This window comes from Enoplosus armatus, chromosome 4 (genome assembly GCF_043641665.1).
Source record: "Enoplosus armatus isolate fEnoArm2 chromosome 4, fEnoArm2.hap1, whole genome shotgun sequence".
NCBI lineage: Eukaryota > Metazoa > Chordata > Actinopteri > Centrarchiformes > Enoplosidae > Enoplosus > Enoplosus armatus.
This window is the reverse complement of record NC_092183.1, coordinates 14,790,818-14,808,883: the sequence shown is the minus strand read 5'-3', so window position 1 is coordinate 14,808,883 and position 18,066 is coordinate 14,790,818. Positions and strand designations below refer to the sequence as shown.

General features: G+C 40.4%; 3 protein-coding genes across 3 annotated transcripts; all 3 read right to left on the bottom strand.

The window, feature by feature from the left end:
- Positions 1 to 104: 104 nt before the first annotated feature.
- LOC139284546 (transmembrane protein 248) lies at positions 105 to 4,004 on the bottom strand. Its single transcript, XM_070904852.1, has 7 exons — positions 3,888 to 4,004; positions 2,731 to 2,922; positions 2,276 to 2,519; positions 2,076 to 2,175; positions 1,803 to 1,944; positions 1,580 to 1,720; positions 105 to 1,258 (listed from the first exon to the last, which is right to left on the bottom strand). The coding sequence occupies exons 2-7, from the start codon at positions 2,890 to 2,892 to the stop codon at positions 1,238 to 1,240; spliced, it is 810 nt and encodes a 269-aa protein (XP_070760953.1). The 5' UTR covers positions 2,893 to 2,922; positions 3,888 to 4,004; the 3' UTR covers positions 105 to 1,237.
- A 342-nt stretch (positions 4,005 to 4,346) lies between these two features.
- Positions 4,347 to 10,171, bottom strand: plbd2 (phospholipase B domain containing 2). The gene is made up of 12 exons (XM_070903719.1): positions 9,951 to 10,171; positions 8,704 to 8,797; positions 8,426 to 8,584; positions 8,231 to 8,331; positions 7,895 to 8,109; positions 7,084 to 7,178; positions 6,797 to 6,957; positions 6,318 to 6,413; positions 6,141 to 6,212; positions 5,880 to 6,032; positions 5,553 to 5,715; positions 4,347 to 5,446 (listed from the first exon to the last, which is right to left on the bottom strand). Exons 1-12 carry the CDS (start codon positions 10,169 to 10,171, stop codon positions 5,276 to 5,278), a joined length of 1,701 nt encoding a protein of 566 aa, XP_070759820.1. The 3' UTR covers positions 4,347 to 5,275.
- Positions 10,172 to 10,228: 57 nt separating this feature from the next.
- rbm19 (RNA binding motif protein 19) lies at positions 10,229 to 17,625 on the bottom strand. The gene is made up of 24 exons (XM_070903718.1): positions 17,504 to 17,625; positions 17,233 to 17,415; positions 17,022 to 17,135; positions 16,784 to 16,813; positions 16,404 to 16,629; positions 15,636 to 15,847; positions 15,418 to 15,477; positions 15,209 to 15,287; positions 14,938 to 15,009; positions 13,994 to 14,203; positions 13,755 to 13,885; positions 13,492 to 13,619; positions 13,268 to 13,364; positions 12,809 to 12,919; positions 12,483 to 12,683; positions 12,319 to 12,388; positions 12,082 to 12,224; positions 11,931 to 11,991; positions 11,606 to 11,685; positions 11,462 to 11,517; positions 11,175 to 11,291; positions 10,970 to 11,075; positions 10,748 to 10,868; positions 10,229 to 10,651 (listed from the first exon to the last, which is right to left on the bottom strand). The coding sequence occupies exons 1-24, from the start codon at positions 17,537 to 17,539 to the stop codon at positions 10,569 to 10,571; spliced, it is 2,727 nt and encodes a 908-aa protein (XP_070759819.1). The 5' UTR covers positions 17,540 to 17,625; the 3' UTR covers positions 10,229 to 10,568.
- Between the last annotated feature and the right edge of the window lie 441 nt (positions 17,626 to 18,066).

Here is an 18,066-nt window from a genome sequence, read left to right as displayed (position 1 = left end):
GTCAGTGGTGGCTCTTCAGGTCATTGAATTGACTAATCAGTATCACATATATTCATATTCACATGAATAATGCAAAACATTGACTTACAGAAGAAAAGTGTGTTTATTGTGTGTTTGTCAACTGATCATTATTGACAATACAGGCCTGTTATACTATGATGTCAACAGTGTCAGAAAACATCAGTTCTATAACCTTTGTTGATCAATTTTTAATACTCTAATACTTTTGTTTAGAATGTGGTGGGTCTTCCCTTTTATTTATTTCTACACAATAAGGTAATTTTGACAGTGATAAACCAGCCATAATGTTCACTGTAAGAGATTCAAAGCAAATTTCAAGTCTCAGCAAGTTGATTTCCATACTGCACTAAAAATAACTGAAACCAGTACCTTCCAGGGAGGTAGGAAAACAAGATTAAAAATCCTAAATAATCAATCATTTGGACTGGTCTCTTACTAGAAACATTAAAACCATCAATCAAAACTCATATCAAATCTGATATGCAATTCCATTGCTGGTCCTGGGCTTCAATGAAAGCTGATGTAGCCAAGTTTGTAATTTTCTCCAGCTTGCTGAACAGTTCACTGTCATTTAGATGAGTAACTGCAAAAGGTTATAATTACCAGTAGTTGCAGTAGTCGAGTCAAGACTAAAGACTAACATTAATAGCTTACATTCACTTGGCAGAATCACAAATGAAACGTGTAGGTTACTTGTGAAAACAAACAAACAATGTAAAGTTCCATAACTTCCCAGTAAGATTCAAAATAGAAACTTAGTATTTCTATTCTTAACATTTGTTCTCAATATATTAAGCTCTCACTCAGCAACAAGTTTATGTCAATTCTACAAGTTATTGAGAGTAATTCTGGGAAATGTAGTAGACAAGTCAGTTCAACAGAAAGCAAATAATTCCTGGAATGCACTGCACAGAACAGACTGGATAGTGAATGTATGACCATCAACGGTGTAGGCATTACCAGTTGAAGAGTTGTTCCCTTACAACAACTATTACAAGAAATACTCCTTCTCTACCACATCCATGTCACACTTGGTGACATTTCTCAAACCCTAGACTCACAGAAGACTTTATACAACTGTTTTCACAGACTGAGTAGCCTCAACATGGTTTCTTTTGAAAAATCAGTGGGATGCCCCTTTAAAAGTAGTGATACATATCACTCTTCTCTCTCAACCACCAACTGATTTCTTCAGGATGCAGAGGATGAAAAATGTTCAGGTGTCAATCAAGGGCTCCTGCAAATAAAGTAAAGCAGTAAGGTTAGGTAAAAACAGTATTTGCACATTCCACAACATGTGCAGAGACAAATATATCAGGATGCTGCAAAGATATCTAGATGTTGTGCACATAAAGACTGATCGATGAAAATGAACACATTCTTAAAACCATACAAGTTGTATATTATATTTCATGCATACTACTGTGGTGTTTCTGCACTTAATGAAATGTGTCTAAAACTGTTCTCCTTTTGTTCACACATCAAAATTACTAAATTACTAAGTTAGCATAGTAACGAGATACAAATACAACGTGGTAATGTAAGAAATTACTGTTACATTTTTTAGATCCAGTCCATTCCAATAGTTGCGGCGTACGAGTGAATGTGTCATACTGGCAGCTAAACAGAGCATCAAACAAACTCCTAGTAGACACACGCTGACTTCCAACAGATGTCGCACTGCCACACTCTGCTCCTCCTGAAGAATAAAAGTAGAGAATGACTGACAGTGACTGTGTATTATGGCTGAGCAAGTGATGTTCTTGTGTGACACACTGTACCTGGGTTAACTTGACAGTGAGTGTAGGGTCATTCTTGAAGTGTAGACTGTAGCAGGTTTGTGGTGCTGTAGGCAACTGGTTGCTCGCATCCACATGGATGGGTGAAATGTTTTTCTCAGATGCAGGGCACTCTGGCAGACGTCTTCATTAAAGTATATAGTACACAAAAGGACTCATTTGTGAGTTGAAAGACATTATTTTTATGTACCTAGGTAGTTGGTGATTTAAATAAAGGAAGCTTAGAAACACACATTTTAGTGTGAACGAACTTACAGACTCATGGGCAGGAGGCGTGTTGGAGCACTTATGGTGAGACAGGTGTAGGTATCATTTCCAGACAAAAACTCTAGAGTCACATTTACAATCTCATTGCCTGGGGAGTAAAACAATCACTTGTGAGTGAGAATTTACGGTTATACACAAACACTTTTACGTTATTTCACAACAAAAAAACAATCCACTGCAATACCAACCTCCAAGATGTAGTTGACTGGCTCTCAAGGCAGTGTGTAGACCAAGGTCTTTCAGAGAGCCACTGTTTGAGTTGGTAGTTAAAGCCAGAGGAACCTTGAGATGCAGACTGGTCTTTATAGAGTTAACTGAAGTGTCTTGATCGATCAGAGGAGAGGGAACTGGCGAGACCAGCTCGGATGAATTTGCATCGGCTTTCACACACAGCTGGAACTGTGATAAGGAGGACAGTAAATGGTTCCAGTCCTAAGAGAAGAATAAAGAATATGATTTGCACGTCGATATCGGCTCAGGACACACAGAAACACAAGCACACATGCAGTCACAGCCTGCACAACATTAAGTTTCCTTTGCACACCAGAACTCGTCCTCACAAAAGGACTGCAAAGGATTGAAGCTGTGGAAGTTATTTTTCTGGGGCAGCTTATTCTCCAAAATGAATTTGGATAACCCTTACCTTTGTTGTGTCAGGGTTAGGCAGAGTGTGAGTGTAGATATAAGAGCTGAGGCAGATGAATGAGATAGCCAGAGACAACAGACATAGGAAAAATGTCACCCCTGGAGGATTCTGGGATACATAATCTCTAAGGTTGGTCACCGGCTGCCAGAAACCCATCATCAGATCCACATACACCTGGGATGAGACAAGCTGTAAACAAGAAGCGAGTCACATCAGTTACTTAAGTTTTCACAGCGTTTGTCCACAGTGCCTTTGGTAGTGCTAGTGGGACAGTGTCATTAAGACACTGATCATCTGAAATTCAGAAGGATTGAATAATCCCTTCAGGACTTTATCTTTCTGACATTTCTTTTTGTAAATGTACAATTTTTTGTACAGCATAAGGCCAATCAAAACGAGATTATAAAGATTGTTGATTTTGGCAATAAGTTGCAATAGGTCTTAGATATTCAAAAACAAGGTAATAACGGTAAGCTTCTATAATTATTGACAACTACCTTTCCACTGATGCCCTTATTTATGAAAAAAACTAATGTTTACAGTACGACGGATGACATGCGGTACATTAGTCCATTCGGTCCAAACTACAGAGCAACAGGAGACGTGTAACTTGTATCTTATCTGCCCCCAGGATGTGCGCCGGGCTTTGAAAGCAATTTGACATAGTGACCAAACCGTGTAATTACAACTTCCGGGTCCGTCACGTGACACACACTGGCCTGAAAATACTTTCTCCCATAGACTTACGTTGAGAGAGAGAGACGTCTGTAAATCAGCGGATCATTTTTTGAGGTACATCAACTTCCCAGTACGAACACTTATGGTTATATATTCTTATATAATCATTATGTCCTAAAAATCGGTTTCGCTAGCTAGCATTTGAAAAGAAAAGAAACATGAAATGAGCGGTCCTAAACCCAACAGCGGGGAAAGAAAAGACTAGACAATAAGGAGAGTGTAGGTGAGGACCAGTTATGTTAAGTAGTAGTAGTCCCATAGCCTTTACCTGACTCTCCGTTGCTTAGCGCAGTGTGTCGGTTTAACTGGTGGTTTGAATTAACGGGTGAGCAGCCAACCAGTTCCACAAATACAGTAATGTAAGGGTATTGTCAATGTAATGTTGCTAAGTAACTAGCTTAAAGATAACCTCATACCTTGAATTTAAGTAGTCTTCTCTGGTCACGTCGCCAGTTTTTGTAAAATACAGCGATATCTGAGTTTCTTGGTGGTAGGCAGACCGGAGGTCGACATTTAAGATGTGTAAAGTTCAGTTATAGCGGCACAACGGTAACAACACGACAGTGCCGTCAATTTACGAGAGTGCACTGCTATGACGACGATCATGACGTAGGTCAACTGACTGAGCCAAGTTAGCATTAACACCAGGCACTGCCAGGGTGTCTTTGACACTACCATGCATGTTGTGTCGTCCTCGCCATCACAGTTTAGAAAGTGGCACTAGCTTTTTTAGCTAAAGGGCTAAAAGATTTCTTACAGAACCACATGGTGCAATTTAAGGGAAGCATACTGAGAAGCCATGGCCAAAATATAACTGAATATAGTACACGGAGCACAATGAGCAAATCATAGATTGACAATGACTTGATCTGAGTTTAATGACGATTAATGAGACATTGTCTGTATTTAATTATTAACTATACTAATTAATTTTCACAAATTTTTCCTGATTAGACATTTGGGGGAGGGGTGTACAGCCTGTGCTTCATTGACACATCAGTCACTCTCCTGGTGTATCTGTTAGGGTGGGACAAATTAGACCTTTATTATTCTTGTTGGTACGTGGAGTTTGGTGACTTCATGTAATTCCCACCATAACTCTGCCCAACTTCAACCTCAGCTGATATCCAATCAGCCACAATGATTGAAAACACCTGTGCGGGGGTGCAGGGCCTTTAAATTATTCTATTGTATCTGTAATCACTGTTCATTTATAAAATATTTCAAAAATTAAAAAGAAAAATTAAAAAGCATCATCAGATATTCTCAAAAAATATTTAACTCATGATCAAGACATTTGCCTCAACATGACAGAATATTTGCATCTGTATCAATAATCGTACGTAGTGATTTCTCCAAAGAAAGGTGTAGTCCAGTAGAAACAAAGTCATCAGAATTGAAGCAAGTGGAATTTGCATTTTCACACATTCAGCATAAGAAATGAAAATCTTAAAAACAAACCATGAAAATCAGATAGAATCTAATGAACAACAGAAAGGTTGTGAAGTTGTTGTTCTTGGTCATATTGTCTCACATTCAAAGCTCTCATTAACTTTCTGTGCTTTAATTATGCAAATAGTGCAATAATGCAATACTTCCAGAATGTTATTGCCACTTTCCTGAGAACTAGTAACACTACTATTATGTTCATAGAAGCCATAGTGTGACATGACTTCTATGAACATAATAGTAGTGTTACTAGTTCTTAGACTTAAAGTACAATTTCCCTTTGTCAAAACTTCAAACAGCACAGCTGGCAGTATTTAAATTCATCATGCCACTTGTATATACAGTATGATAACAATTAAGGAGTCCAGGTGACTTTTATAGGCTTGAATGTCCAAGTATCAGGGTGACCCATGTGCATCAGGTCTTTGTAAGGGGAAGTGCTCCACTGGAAGGGTGGCACCTGGTCCCATGTTGGCCCACTCACTGCCACAATACCATAGTCCCGAAACATCCCATAGGAGGTCATCTGCACAGGAACACACTCAATGCATCAGATTTAGCAAACATCTTTTAAATGTGTCACAATCACAAAGAACACACAGAAAAGATTCTGAAATGAGAAAAATAAAAACCTTCATGTCTGTTCCGCCATGTGGTCTCTGCCTTAAGGCGCCAAACGGATATGTTCCATTAGCTGGGTTCAGGTCTGAACGGGCTGAGATAGCATTCTCTCCATTCGCAGGTGGATTACAGCCTTCACACTTTGACAGTGGGTCTTCTTTAAAGTTATTATACCTGGGGAGAGACACTGCATCTCATAAATAAAATATTTCATTTTATTTTTTATTTTATTAGCCTATAAAAACGTACAATCTAACGTTAAAGTTTGTGTAATGTCAATCAATCCAGCACATGACGAATATGTCCACCTCCAAACCTGTGTAACACACAGACCGTACCTCATGAGGCGGACCATTGAGTCCACATCTGTGACAGCTGTCTGGTTTCTCCTGAATATCTGAGCCCGAGGATTCTGGTCCAAAGAGAACCACGGGCCGAACTTCTCTACCAGCTCATTGCAGCCACTGGCATTGAATATGTCCACGTAGTACCTACACATGAGCACACATGTACAAAAGACACAAACACAATTAGAACACATGTAATCTATAGTATTAAGTGTTAACATAAAACGTAATGATTCCAAGCTGGATACTTACGGTATGTTGTAACTTGCCCAGTACCCTTTCTCCAGTAGTTCCTGAGTTTTATCAGTGTAAACAACTAGTCCCCTGCAGCATTAAAAAGATAAGAAAAGCTTAGTTTAAGTAATAGTTATAAATGGAAATACTGAAATAATCTTATGTTTTGATTAAATATTGGGTGCAAAGACTTACGGAATCTGCTCCAACACAACAAAGAGCTCCTCTTTAACGTCAGTCTTTCCTGGAGTGAAGTGGTTATAGTCCACAATCATCCACTGATTGTTATACCTACAAAGCACACACAGTCCAAACTGAGCATAGAACATTTCACCTACTAGCATTTACTGATTTTTATTTATTTACTGTATATCCATTTAACTGATGTTGAAGTAACTGATTGAGCATTTCATAACAAACACTCAGCCTGATGACCCAACTGACTTTTCATGTGACTCCTGATTATAAATGGCCTTTTTCTGCTTCTTTTACTCCCATCAATCCACATTGTCGTCTAAGGTCACACAAAAACTTATCTAATCTTGTCATCAATGGGAATTTTGAACACAGGACAAAAAGCAGCAGACAACAGTTGCTCAGGAGATTACATCAGTGGTGATAATGTTAGTTAAAAAGTCATGAGAGACAGTTTCTTTCTGGTGTGTAAAACTCACGTCCCACTGTTGTACTTGCTGAAAATCTTGGCCCACTCCTTGCCAGTAGAAGCCAGTCGATTAGCCACAATGTTCCTCAGCCATTCCATGACGCTTCCTGTGGGCTGAACAAACTTCCAGAGAGCAGCGTTGCTGTTGCCGATGGTGGTTTCCAATGTAACCTGGAGACACGAGATAAATTAAGGAACTCCATCTAGCATTACTCAGTTTGAAACAAAAAGTAAAATAACAACAACACTCCAGTTTACCCTCTACATTCTATCATGCCAGGTACAAGGAGTTCTCACCAAGCCACTACTTAGGATGTAAAAGTCATCTCCAGAGAAGATCGATCCAGGATAGGATGAGAATGCCTGAGTTCCTCCAGGAAGAAGATCCTTCCCTGAAATAAAAAAACCCGTATTCATGTCATGGACAACAACAACACTGTCAGTCCATTACTGAGGCTTCAAACTCAGAAACACATTTCTGAAAAATGGGCTTTTGGTTTATGGCCAGATGGTTTAAAGGAATAGTCAAAATAGACAGTTTGGGAAGTTGATTTGCTTTTTTGTCTAGAGTTCAATTGAAAGACCACTTTCAAGTCTGTTCGGTAAATATGAAGCTAGAGCCAGTAGCCATTTAGCTTAGCTTAGCATAAAGACTGGAAACGGGGAAACAGCTAGCCTGGCTATGTCCTACAGTAACAACCAGCACCTCTGAGCTCACTTCATATATCTCGTTTGTTTAATCCTCACAAAAACATAAAAGTGTAAAAACAAGGTGTGGTTTTATGTGCCGGACTATTTCCTGGAATCTCTTGTCCACGTGAGTTTGCCAGGCAACCAGCTGAGGCACCTAGGAAGAGTGTTACCTTTGGACAGAGCCAGGCTAGGTGTTTCCCCCTCTCCAGTCTTTATACTGAGCTGAGCTAAGCTAACCTAAGCTAAGCAGCTGCTGGCTGTAGATTCATATTTACTGTACAGATACAGGAGTGGTATTGATCTTCTCATCTAACTTTCACTAAGAATGACATAAGCATATTTCCCAAAACTGTTTCTTTAATGTAAATAATGAGAACAGCAATGATCAGGAGACACACTTGCATCAGTAATATACCTAAAGGAGAAACCTTAAAGGCAAAGATGTATTTCTTCATGATGCGCAGCATGGCCTGGTAGGTGTTCCAGGTGTCATGTGACACCAGCAGTTCCTTATTGTTTGGCAGCAGTTTAATGAGAGCAGAACAGGAGCCAGATCCAAGTGGTCGAGTTTGGCTGGATTTGTTCAGAGCCGATTCCAAGTCCTCCAGATCCCCGCCCAATTGGAAAAGTCTGTTTGGACAGAGTAACAGTGGAGAATGTGAGACAAAGGCAAGTCTCTGATGCCAGAAACAGTGGAAAAACATGTTAATGATTAATGATTGATTAATACAAAATGGATATAACCGCTTACAGGAAGCCAAATGGGTTGAGGGAGAATGACCCTGTTGGGAATGACAGCTCGTCATTGTAGCTGTCCTCCAGACCTTTCAGCTGCAGCAGTGCCAGACGCACCTGACAAGCAGAAACAGATAATATGTTATTTCTGGCCTTATAATATTTTGGTATCCATGCAAGGGATTTTATTCATCCTACAAATGTAAAGTACCTGGTGCCAGTAAGGTGAACTTGGCTGCTTCTCTATTTGCTCCTGAACCCATTGCAGATTGGTTGATATGAAAGCTTTAAGGCGCTCGCAGTAACCAGTTTCAGACGTGAAGGGCCCACAGTAACCCATTAGAGTGTTCATCCAGTGCTTATAGATGAGCTAAAACAAACATACACCAAGTCTAGGTTAAATTAAATGTAAAGCAAGTCAATAAAACATTTTGGCTGCTTGATAAGTCGAGCACAAACAAGCCTGAAAGAATTAAGGTTTAAACTGACCTGAGATGTGAGTGCAGCCTCCACTGCACCGGCAGCATAAGCCTGGATACTGTCATTGTACTGACTGCTGGTAGTGATCTCCAAGAAAGACCAGCTGAAAAGAGAGCACATGTGAATAAATAAAAAGGATGAAACATACTACCTGTGTGCAGGCTCAAAAGAGTGCAGGTTTCCATATCGGTGGCATTCAAAATATATAAAGAATTGCCTGTACTATAGGTGAAGAGATGACAGAGGGCATAGGCTGTACAAACAATCATTCAGAAAAACAGATGTAACTAATCCTCCAGTGATAGTCTCAAATGAATACCGTTGTAGATCTTTGGATCCCAGCTTGGTAGTCACTGCTGTTTCTGTATTTTTCAGCTTCCTCTTTGTATAACCAGACATGTCCAGTATTACCTGAGATATCATGATGCACAGATATGGAATGATGTTTATTGTCTATCATAGCTCTTTAAGTGATTGTCAGCTGACCAGTGTTGCACAGCTTGCGTTGTTGTAATGTGTTTATTTTTCTCTATGTCCTTGTATCCATATGTATTTCTATTTAACCAATTCATGCATGTATGTATTGCCTTTTAATACTATTCTTAATTTGCACAGAGATCCACTATTGGCTTGTTGCCATCTTGACCTCTCCTGTTACATGTTTCACTTCTATCTGTTTCTATGCTGTTTGTAGAAGCGCAAAATACAGATTAGATTAGAGGTTAGAGATGAAATTACTAGGCAGCTGATTGTCTGATTAGTCAATCAACAGAAAATGAATCGGCAGACATTTTGATGATCAATTTAATTTAAATTGTTTATCTCATATCAGCCAAAAATACCAAACATTTTCTGGTTGCAGCTTCTAAAGTGTGATGATTTGTTGTTTTACGCGTTATTATATCATTGTGGGTTCAATGTGTTTGGGTTTGTCGGACAAAACAAGCAAACAAAGAGATCACTTTGGGCTCTGGGAGTTGTTAGATATTTTCACTATGTTATGATGTACTATAGAATAGGTACAATGTATCGATTACAAGATAATGAAGATAACAGTTAGCTAGTTGAAACCTAAATGTTAGAAATCAGTTTTGCCTGTCACATTACCTAGCTAGCTCTGTTAGCTAGTGTAGCTGGCAGAGCTACACCATAGAGCTACACAGGCCGATGACCTAACGTTATCACAAAGCCACCAGCTAAAGAGTTCATCCAGTTAAAAGACGTAAAATGAAGACCTGTACCGTTAGTCAACTCACCCTGATGTTTTAATGTCATCAGTGAAGTTCGCCCAAGCCACAAAATCTTCTCGATATCCCTCAAGAACAGCCAGCTGCCCGGTTTGTTTGTCAATAACAGCAGTTCGTATTTCAGCTCGTACAGACGCGCACATACAACACAAACCGGATAAAACTGCTAAAACGTTTAAAACCTTTGAAAAACGTCCATCTGCAAACGTCTTGTTTCGCCTGGACGCCATGTTCACATGAAAAGTCACATGATGACGCGGGCGGTATTTTCAAAATAAATGACCAACTCCGCTTACTGTGTTTTTTACTCGCTCATTATGCCAGTCACTTACACAAACACGTAATATGCAAGGTTTTAAATCATGAAATAACATTTTATATAAAACTGACATCAGTCCCATCATCTTTCTTTTAGGCATCATTCTATACAAAACGTGTTATGCAAGAAATCCAGAGGTTTCAGAAGTTACACAAATTTTGACCAGCTGATGAATTCATCATAACTTGCTCCTTCTGCACATGCCACTCAAGTCCTTATTTTGTTCAGTCTTATTTATACAGAAAAACACAGGAGCACTGGTCAGAGTTGTGTCGAGGCTTCGATAGAGAAATTGGCGTTTAGGGAACTCAGTCTTGCACACTCTCTTCAGTTTCCATCGTCTCCATAATTCCCTCCAAAACTTCTGCCTTTCGCTGCTTCTTGGAGGCCACTGACATGGAGAATAAATATCATGGAGGATAGAGATTAATAAACAGCACAGTTGCTTTCATTTTCTGCATGTTGGTACAAAAGTTTGTGGATTTACCATGAAAATGTTCGGCTGTTTTCCGTCTCAATGTCTCTACTGTTTCCTCAGCATCAGCCCACTCCAGCACAAGGCGTCTCCCGTACAGATGGGTGCTGTGGCACAGTGCAGCAAACGCTTTCTATGGAGAAAACAGGGGCATAGCATTAATGATCATCATGTTGCACTAGGGGACTGTAAATTTCCTAAATATATGGCTGAAAGTTTGTATAACACACAAACCTTAGCGTCCTGTTTGGTGAGGAAGTCAATAAAACCAAAGCCTCTATGATTCCCTGAACCAGCAGCTTTCTTTGGAAGACGGACTGTCTTCAGCTCTCCAAATGTACTGAAAGGCCAGAGAGAACGATCACTGTATTATCAAATTATCTCACTCCAAACTTTCTCCACAGTGTGAATAAAAAAAATGTGTGTATGTGACTGTTACCAGAAGAGTTCCCGAATTTCCCTGACAGTGGCCTGGAAGGGGACGTTGCGCACGAGGATCTTAGACCCCGTCTGTTTCTTCTCAGCTTGCTTCTTCTTGCGCGAGACCTCAGTGGTCCTGGACACAGGGGAAAAGGACTGGGTAAGTAGTGATAACAGGAGTGAGGTTGGTTTACTACTAAGCACTTCACTTCTAATACACTTCTTTGTAAACTTATTTAATGGTCCACCATGTTTATTCTTCACCACAGTCAAAGTTGAGTAAAGCCCTCATGATGCACATCTTACCTTGTGGCTCTCTCAGAAACCTTCAGCTCTAACTGGTGATCATCCACAGTACAGTGCTGGTGGAGGGTTGAGACAAAGAGCACACATTAGCCAAGAATCAGGCTGTAGAGAAAAGCTGTGTTTCAGAGGAAATGAGGAAGGTACCTGTAGCTGCCTCAGGGCTTTCTGTGCTGCCTCTGCTGTCTGATACTGGACAAAACCGTAGCCCATGGACAACAGTTTGCCTGGAAATCAAACCAACATTGTGAGGTGGTTGTTAAATCTGAATCAGAAATAAGAAATATATATTTTACCCACTGCTCTTGCAAAGCCTGAGAAAATACACAGAATACAAATATTCCCATGTGTTCAAATAAATGATATGATGGTAACTTTGGTATAAGTTCAGTTTTTTTTTTTACCAAAGTATCCATTGCAATTTAACACTACATTTACATATGTGAAAGATCCTAGTTTTAATGTTTAGTACCTGTTTTATCTTTCTTCTTTGAGATGGAGCAGGACTTGACTTTGCCACATTTGGAGAAAGTCTGCAATAAAAGAAGAAAACAATATTAAACATTTCAAACATAATGCTATGATTAAAAGGTGACCGAGGGTTGTATTTATTCATGACCTACCTCCTGTAGTTTCTCCTCTATCGTGCTGAAATTAAGATTCTTAATAAAAAGTGTGGAACCAGGAGCAGATTCCTCCTCCTCCTCCTCCTCATCTTCCTCTTCCTCCTTCTTCTCCTCTTTCACTGCCTCCTGTTTTTCTAATACTTGGTGAACAGATCAGAATGTATTCAGATTATTCAAATGATCCCTTTCATGTGTGAAGTTGTGTGTAATGTTTATGTGTTTGTGGGATTTTACCTGGTTGTGGTTTGGCTGCCAGAAACACCCCCACAGGGGCCCACTCCAAATACAGTGGGACGTGTTGGAACTAGAGTGTTTAGACATAAGTAGAAGTCTTTAAAGTGCCTCTTCTCAAACATATGCAGCAAGTGAAGATTTTGCTGGTAAAACTCTATACACACTTTGCTGTAGGCGAGCCGAGTGAAGCCTCGTTTTGCCTCAGTTGGCTCAAGGAACTCGATGATGGCGGTGAGTCCTGAGGGCGGCAGCAGCACTCGGCCCAAAGAGCCATGAGGCGAGAAGAGCTCCTCCAACTCTGACACCGACACTCCAGCTGGAAGGTTTTTCACCAGGATCACAGTTGTACTCCTCGCTGCTGCCGCCTGTGCACCAGGGGAAACAACACATGCGGGAAAAAACCTTAGGCAAGGTAACTGGATTTACAGGCACGGTAAATTGTTTACAGACAAATTAGCAACGAGTAAATAGGAGTTTGCATTAAGCATACCTGACTAAAGGAATCCAGACTGACAGCGTTGTCTAGTAGAAACTGTCGGGTCTCCTGAACGATCTGCGTCTCTCCCAGAGCCATCCTCACTGCAACACTCCCCTTTGACTCCTGCAGAGGAGGGCAAGGACCAGAGAAGTATAAAGAAACTTGAAATGTGCACTGCTCAGTGTGCTTACTGATTCACATGCTGAAGCTGTGTTGGCCCAGCGTGGGTGCCACAGGGTCGGAAACCAATGCGTCGTCATCCAGCATGGTGCTGCATCGGCCAATTGAATCACACACGGAGCACACAGTCCTGGTAGATTATTTGTAAACGTGAACGGCATATTTCTACCGCTTACCTCGCAATCAAAGCAATGAAAGACCAAACTTTGCCACTATGATGACTTTCCAGAGCAGTAAAATCCTTCGTCATCATCTCATAAATGTAGAAGGACAGGATGCTGCATTACTCACATGGTCCAGGACTTGGCTTTTTGTGGTGTTGTATTTTTCAGCAATGGCATCTGCCACTGCACTTGTGCCCAAAAATAGGGTGTTCCAGTTGTGGGAGCTAGAAGGAAATAAAAAGGATATGGGCAATGTAATTATTCATTATTCAACTCTTTAATCTTGAGTAAATGAGTAAATTAAAAAGAAACCATGAACACAGAAGCAGGGGGTAATGTGGTTATACTGACCTGGAGCTTGAGGCTTTATTTTTAGTATCTTTTAGCCGTTTGTAAGAAGAAGAGCCAGGACCACCGGCATCTGAAGCGTCCATCTTTTCTTTCTTCAGTGTGGAGGGAAGCAGGTGAAGCATCCTGCCCTAAAAGCACGAGAGAATGATTGTATCTAATCAGCCTCAACTTCATGTGAAGATCAAGTTGTACCACTAAATCCAGAAGCCAATAGAAGCTCCTGTTCCTGTGGTGTAGAGAGATATGTCAAACAAATCAAATACCTGAAATATATGTCCGTCCAGCTGAGCCAGAGCTGTCACTGCATTCTCTGGTATCATGTAGGTTATGAAAGCGAATCCTTTGGGTTTCTTGGTTAGATTGTCAATAGGGAAAAGCACCTCTGATAACGGACCTGGAAAGATTGCAAAATTATATTTATTATTATAAATATATCTTTTTTTGCAGGTGAAAGCCTGTGTGAACTTGTTGGTGTATGAAAGTTGTTGTTTTTTTAATTCACCATGTTTATCAAATAGCTCCTTGATCTCTTCCTCTGTGCAGGTGTAAGGAAGGTTTCTGACAAAAAGCCGACCGGACTCTGCAACATCTTCCTCCTCCTCGTCCTCCTTGAGCTTCCTGGTGAAGTTTCTGTCGATTTCTTTGTCCTTTCTGTCTCTCTTGCCCTTACCCCCAGAGGCGTCCACCCGGAAGACCTCAATGTAACGCCCCCCTGAAAACACAGGCAGAAGGTATGTCGTTAGCCAGGAAAGGTTTAAAAATAACAAACCGAATATAGGTACAATGTTACAATGTTTATTGGTTACATCCCTTTGGGCTGCTCAAATACACTCATAACAATTCTCAGATTTCTGATTGCAACTGAAAGCAGCATTGCAGTATGGTCTTTGGGACATTTGTTTGGATATTCTATTTTATTCTATTTTAAGCATTAAAGTTGGCAGAGAAGTTATGCTGCGGTTTGGTTTAAAAGCAAGGTGACACAGTGAATATCAGCAGCAATTAAGAATGAAAGTCAGATTGGACAAGTCCACCATCTCCTTCTTAAAAGCACACAACATTAGGGTTGCATCTAATGATTATTGTTGTTAGTGATTAATCTGCCAACTAACTCCTCAATTAATCGCTTGGTCTATAAAACATTAGAAAACAGTGAAACATGCCCAATATCCTAGAGCCCAAGCAAATCTCATCAAATGTCTTGTTTTGTCTGAACAATAGTCCAAAACCCCAAAATATTACATATATTAGAATGTAAAACCAACAAAAGAACCTGCAACAATCAAATCTTTGCTCGAACTGCTTCGACTTGAAATAGTTGCCGACCGATTAATTGGCTAATCATTGCAGCTCTACACAAAATGGGTAGCAGGTAGCAATGTAAGATATTTTTGTCATACCTCGAACATATACTCAGAAATAAATATAACATTTAGTATTTCTCACCTATGTAGTCTTTATTCTTCTTCAAGGCCTTTTCCACCTGTTCTTCAGAGTGCAAGTCCACATATACATAACCTGAAACATACACACATAAGACACCTGTGCTGATACATGGGCCTGTATACAGTCAACATAGACACATACAGTACATATAGGCAGCTATCTACCTACCAGATATATTGAATACACAAAAATATACATATAAAATACCGTCAGCGTACATTATGCTGAGAAAAACATCTGAAGTACATTAAAAATGCTTTCAATAACAAACCTGTTCTATTTCCGCTTTCGTTCTTCCCAATCCTGATTGCTGCAGGCTTCAGCGGGGTCATAAACTCTCGAATTTGTTGCTATAAATGGCACACATAAAAAAAAATATGTTGGTGTTATATATGCAGACACATGATATATACAGAATATGGTTTTAAAGTGGAATATCTTCACCGCACCTCTGACATCAGGAAGCTCTTGTTCACTCACCTCTTTCACATTAAACGGGGCTCCTCTCAGCTTCACGGTGAACTCTGTCGCCGGCTCCATCTGCGACAAACAGAAGTGGGTGTAAACCAGAACAAACTGAAAACAAAGACTGTGCTGTACTGAATAGTTGAATGTTTAACGTGTCGATTTGTTTGAATAGTCACCTCTTGCTTGGCAGTTTTCTTCGCTTTGCTCTGCTTCTTATCCTCAGAGGAAACTGAGGTTTTGGTCTTTGAAAGGTTTTCTCTGTCACCACTCTCATAGGCGCTGTCTGGTTGCTGTGCAGGACCATTATCCTCATCCTCATCATCATCCCCCTCACCATCATCCTTCTCTTCACTCTCCTCCATGGTGTCATCTGTCTGTGCCACCTTTGAGCGCAGGTACTCCATATCTGATAAGCCAGACTTAAGTGCTTCTTTAGTGGCACCTGAAAGAAACAACACACCATTTGTACATTGCACTTTTTCAAATAATCTTTTTCTAATTTTATTTTGTATGTTTAATTTTACTATGTATGTATGTATAGTGTATCATTACTATACTATGTAAATATTCATTTCACTCTGTATATTGAAGATCTTGGTCACGTACAAGTTTTATTTTATGTTACATCAATTGTGTCCCAATACAGGGGCTGTGCTCCTGAAAGGACGTCACACACAAACATAAGCCCCTCAAAAGACCTGGAGGCCAGACTGAACCAACTGCTCCTCCTTAAATGAGACTGTCAAGTCAAATATTTCCAGGTTTAGTACCAGAACGTCCCCCTAAAATGCCAGAAAAAGTGTAAATACAAGTAGTAAACTGGGGAAAGTTTCATGATATTGGCTATCATGAAGAAGTCAAACACACACGATGGATAACTGACAGATAGTGTACCTGGTTTAGGGTTAAGTACAGATTAACTTATTTTTTCTCTAACTTCAGAAGATCCAGACACATGTTTCATCTACCAACGCTAAGAAGGGACCACAATTACCAACCTCCATCTTCATCTTCATCACATTCTTCTTCTTCAGCCTCATCCTCTGACTGGTCTGAATCAAAGTTGAGGTAATCATCTGAAGCAGGCTTCTTCTTGGCCTGAGTTTTTGCCCGTCCACTGTCAGGATCAGGCGTTAGCTGCACAGTGTCATTTGCCCATGTTGGCACTTGGCTGCGATTCTGATGTACTGACAGAAACTCCTTGAATCCCTGGTCCTCTTCCAGCTGACACACACGACAAGTGGAAACACAGTGATTAAAGCGTCACATAGGTTTGATAACCGGCCCGAGGTTGGTTCCATCTTATCCACATTCAGATATAATATAATTAACACTTAACAGTAGACAAACATAGCTGCGGACTGACACATTTACTCACATTTCCAAGTGCGCTGTTGGCTTCCTTTTTCTGATTGTTTTTCTGAAGACAGAAACAAAAACACATGTACAGGTTTTTACAGAAGTGACGGTACTGCCAAACTGTGAACATTTTGTCAGAATTACTTATTATAGTAGGATAAAGATGGACATTGTGGACGTAACATTGCAGGTTAGGGGGCTTTCTTATTGTTTCTCTCAGCAGATAATGCTAAGACTTATTTTCTATCACCAGGTACCTTTTTGCTGTCAGTGCCAGAAGGAGTGGAGGGTTTGTCCGGGCCTGAGCTCTGGCTATGTTTGCTCCAGGCTTTTGCCTTAGTGGGGTCTCCAAAGGCCTTACACATCTCCACCTGGACAACAATGACAACCACGGGATCACATATGGAAAAACAACAAGCAAGTCAACAACACGCGTGTTCAGTCGTGAAGCCATGGCTGAAGCCATACCGTCACTCTGGACGTGTCCACGAAGCTCTTGTTGAAATGTTTCAGAGCTCTGTTCGCGTCTTCCTCGGCTTTAAAACCCACAAAGCCGAACTTGCGGAACTTGCCGTCCTTGGTGAACTTCAGAGAGCAGTCTGTCACGGTGCCAAAGGCGGCAAACATCGACTTGAACCTCTCCTCCTTCATCTGCACACAAGATACACATTTCATTTGCAGGTGGACTGAAACAAAATGCTACCGTTACTGACTCGTGACTTCCGGGTGGGTTACTTACCCCGTTAGGGAGGTTTTTAACGATGAGTCTCGACATAATCAAAGTAGTTGTAACTCCACTAATATAGCATGAGCTTGGTTTTTAAATATATGTCAACAAACGAGCATGGACTCTTCTCTAGGCCGCCATTTTGAGTGGGAGGAGTCTCCTTCTTCTTCTTCTTCTTCTTCTTCTTCTCTCTCTTTGGAGTTGCCTGCCAACCGCCGTAAGTCAGTGTATAGGCGCATTACCGCCACCTGCTGGACTCAGGACTGAGGACAGAGGAAAATATTGTACACTACATTTATTTGACAGTTAGTTTTAGTTACTTGTTACTTTACAGATTAAAATTTTATCTACTTGGCCTTATCTGCAAAAACCTACAAGTAGAAAGCCACAAAAAGCCTTATTGTAAGGCCTAAGGTGTCTGCAGTTCTTCAAGTTCTTACTGGCCACTGACTGTATGTATATTCATATAAGTGGGTATTCACTGTACATACACAAGGCTGAATTACTGGGGGCACCTGGAAATCCCATGCTGACTGTATGTTAATTTTTGTGGTCATTTTATTTCAAATTTGAGT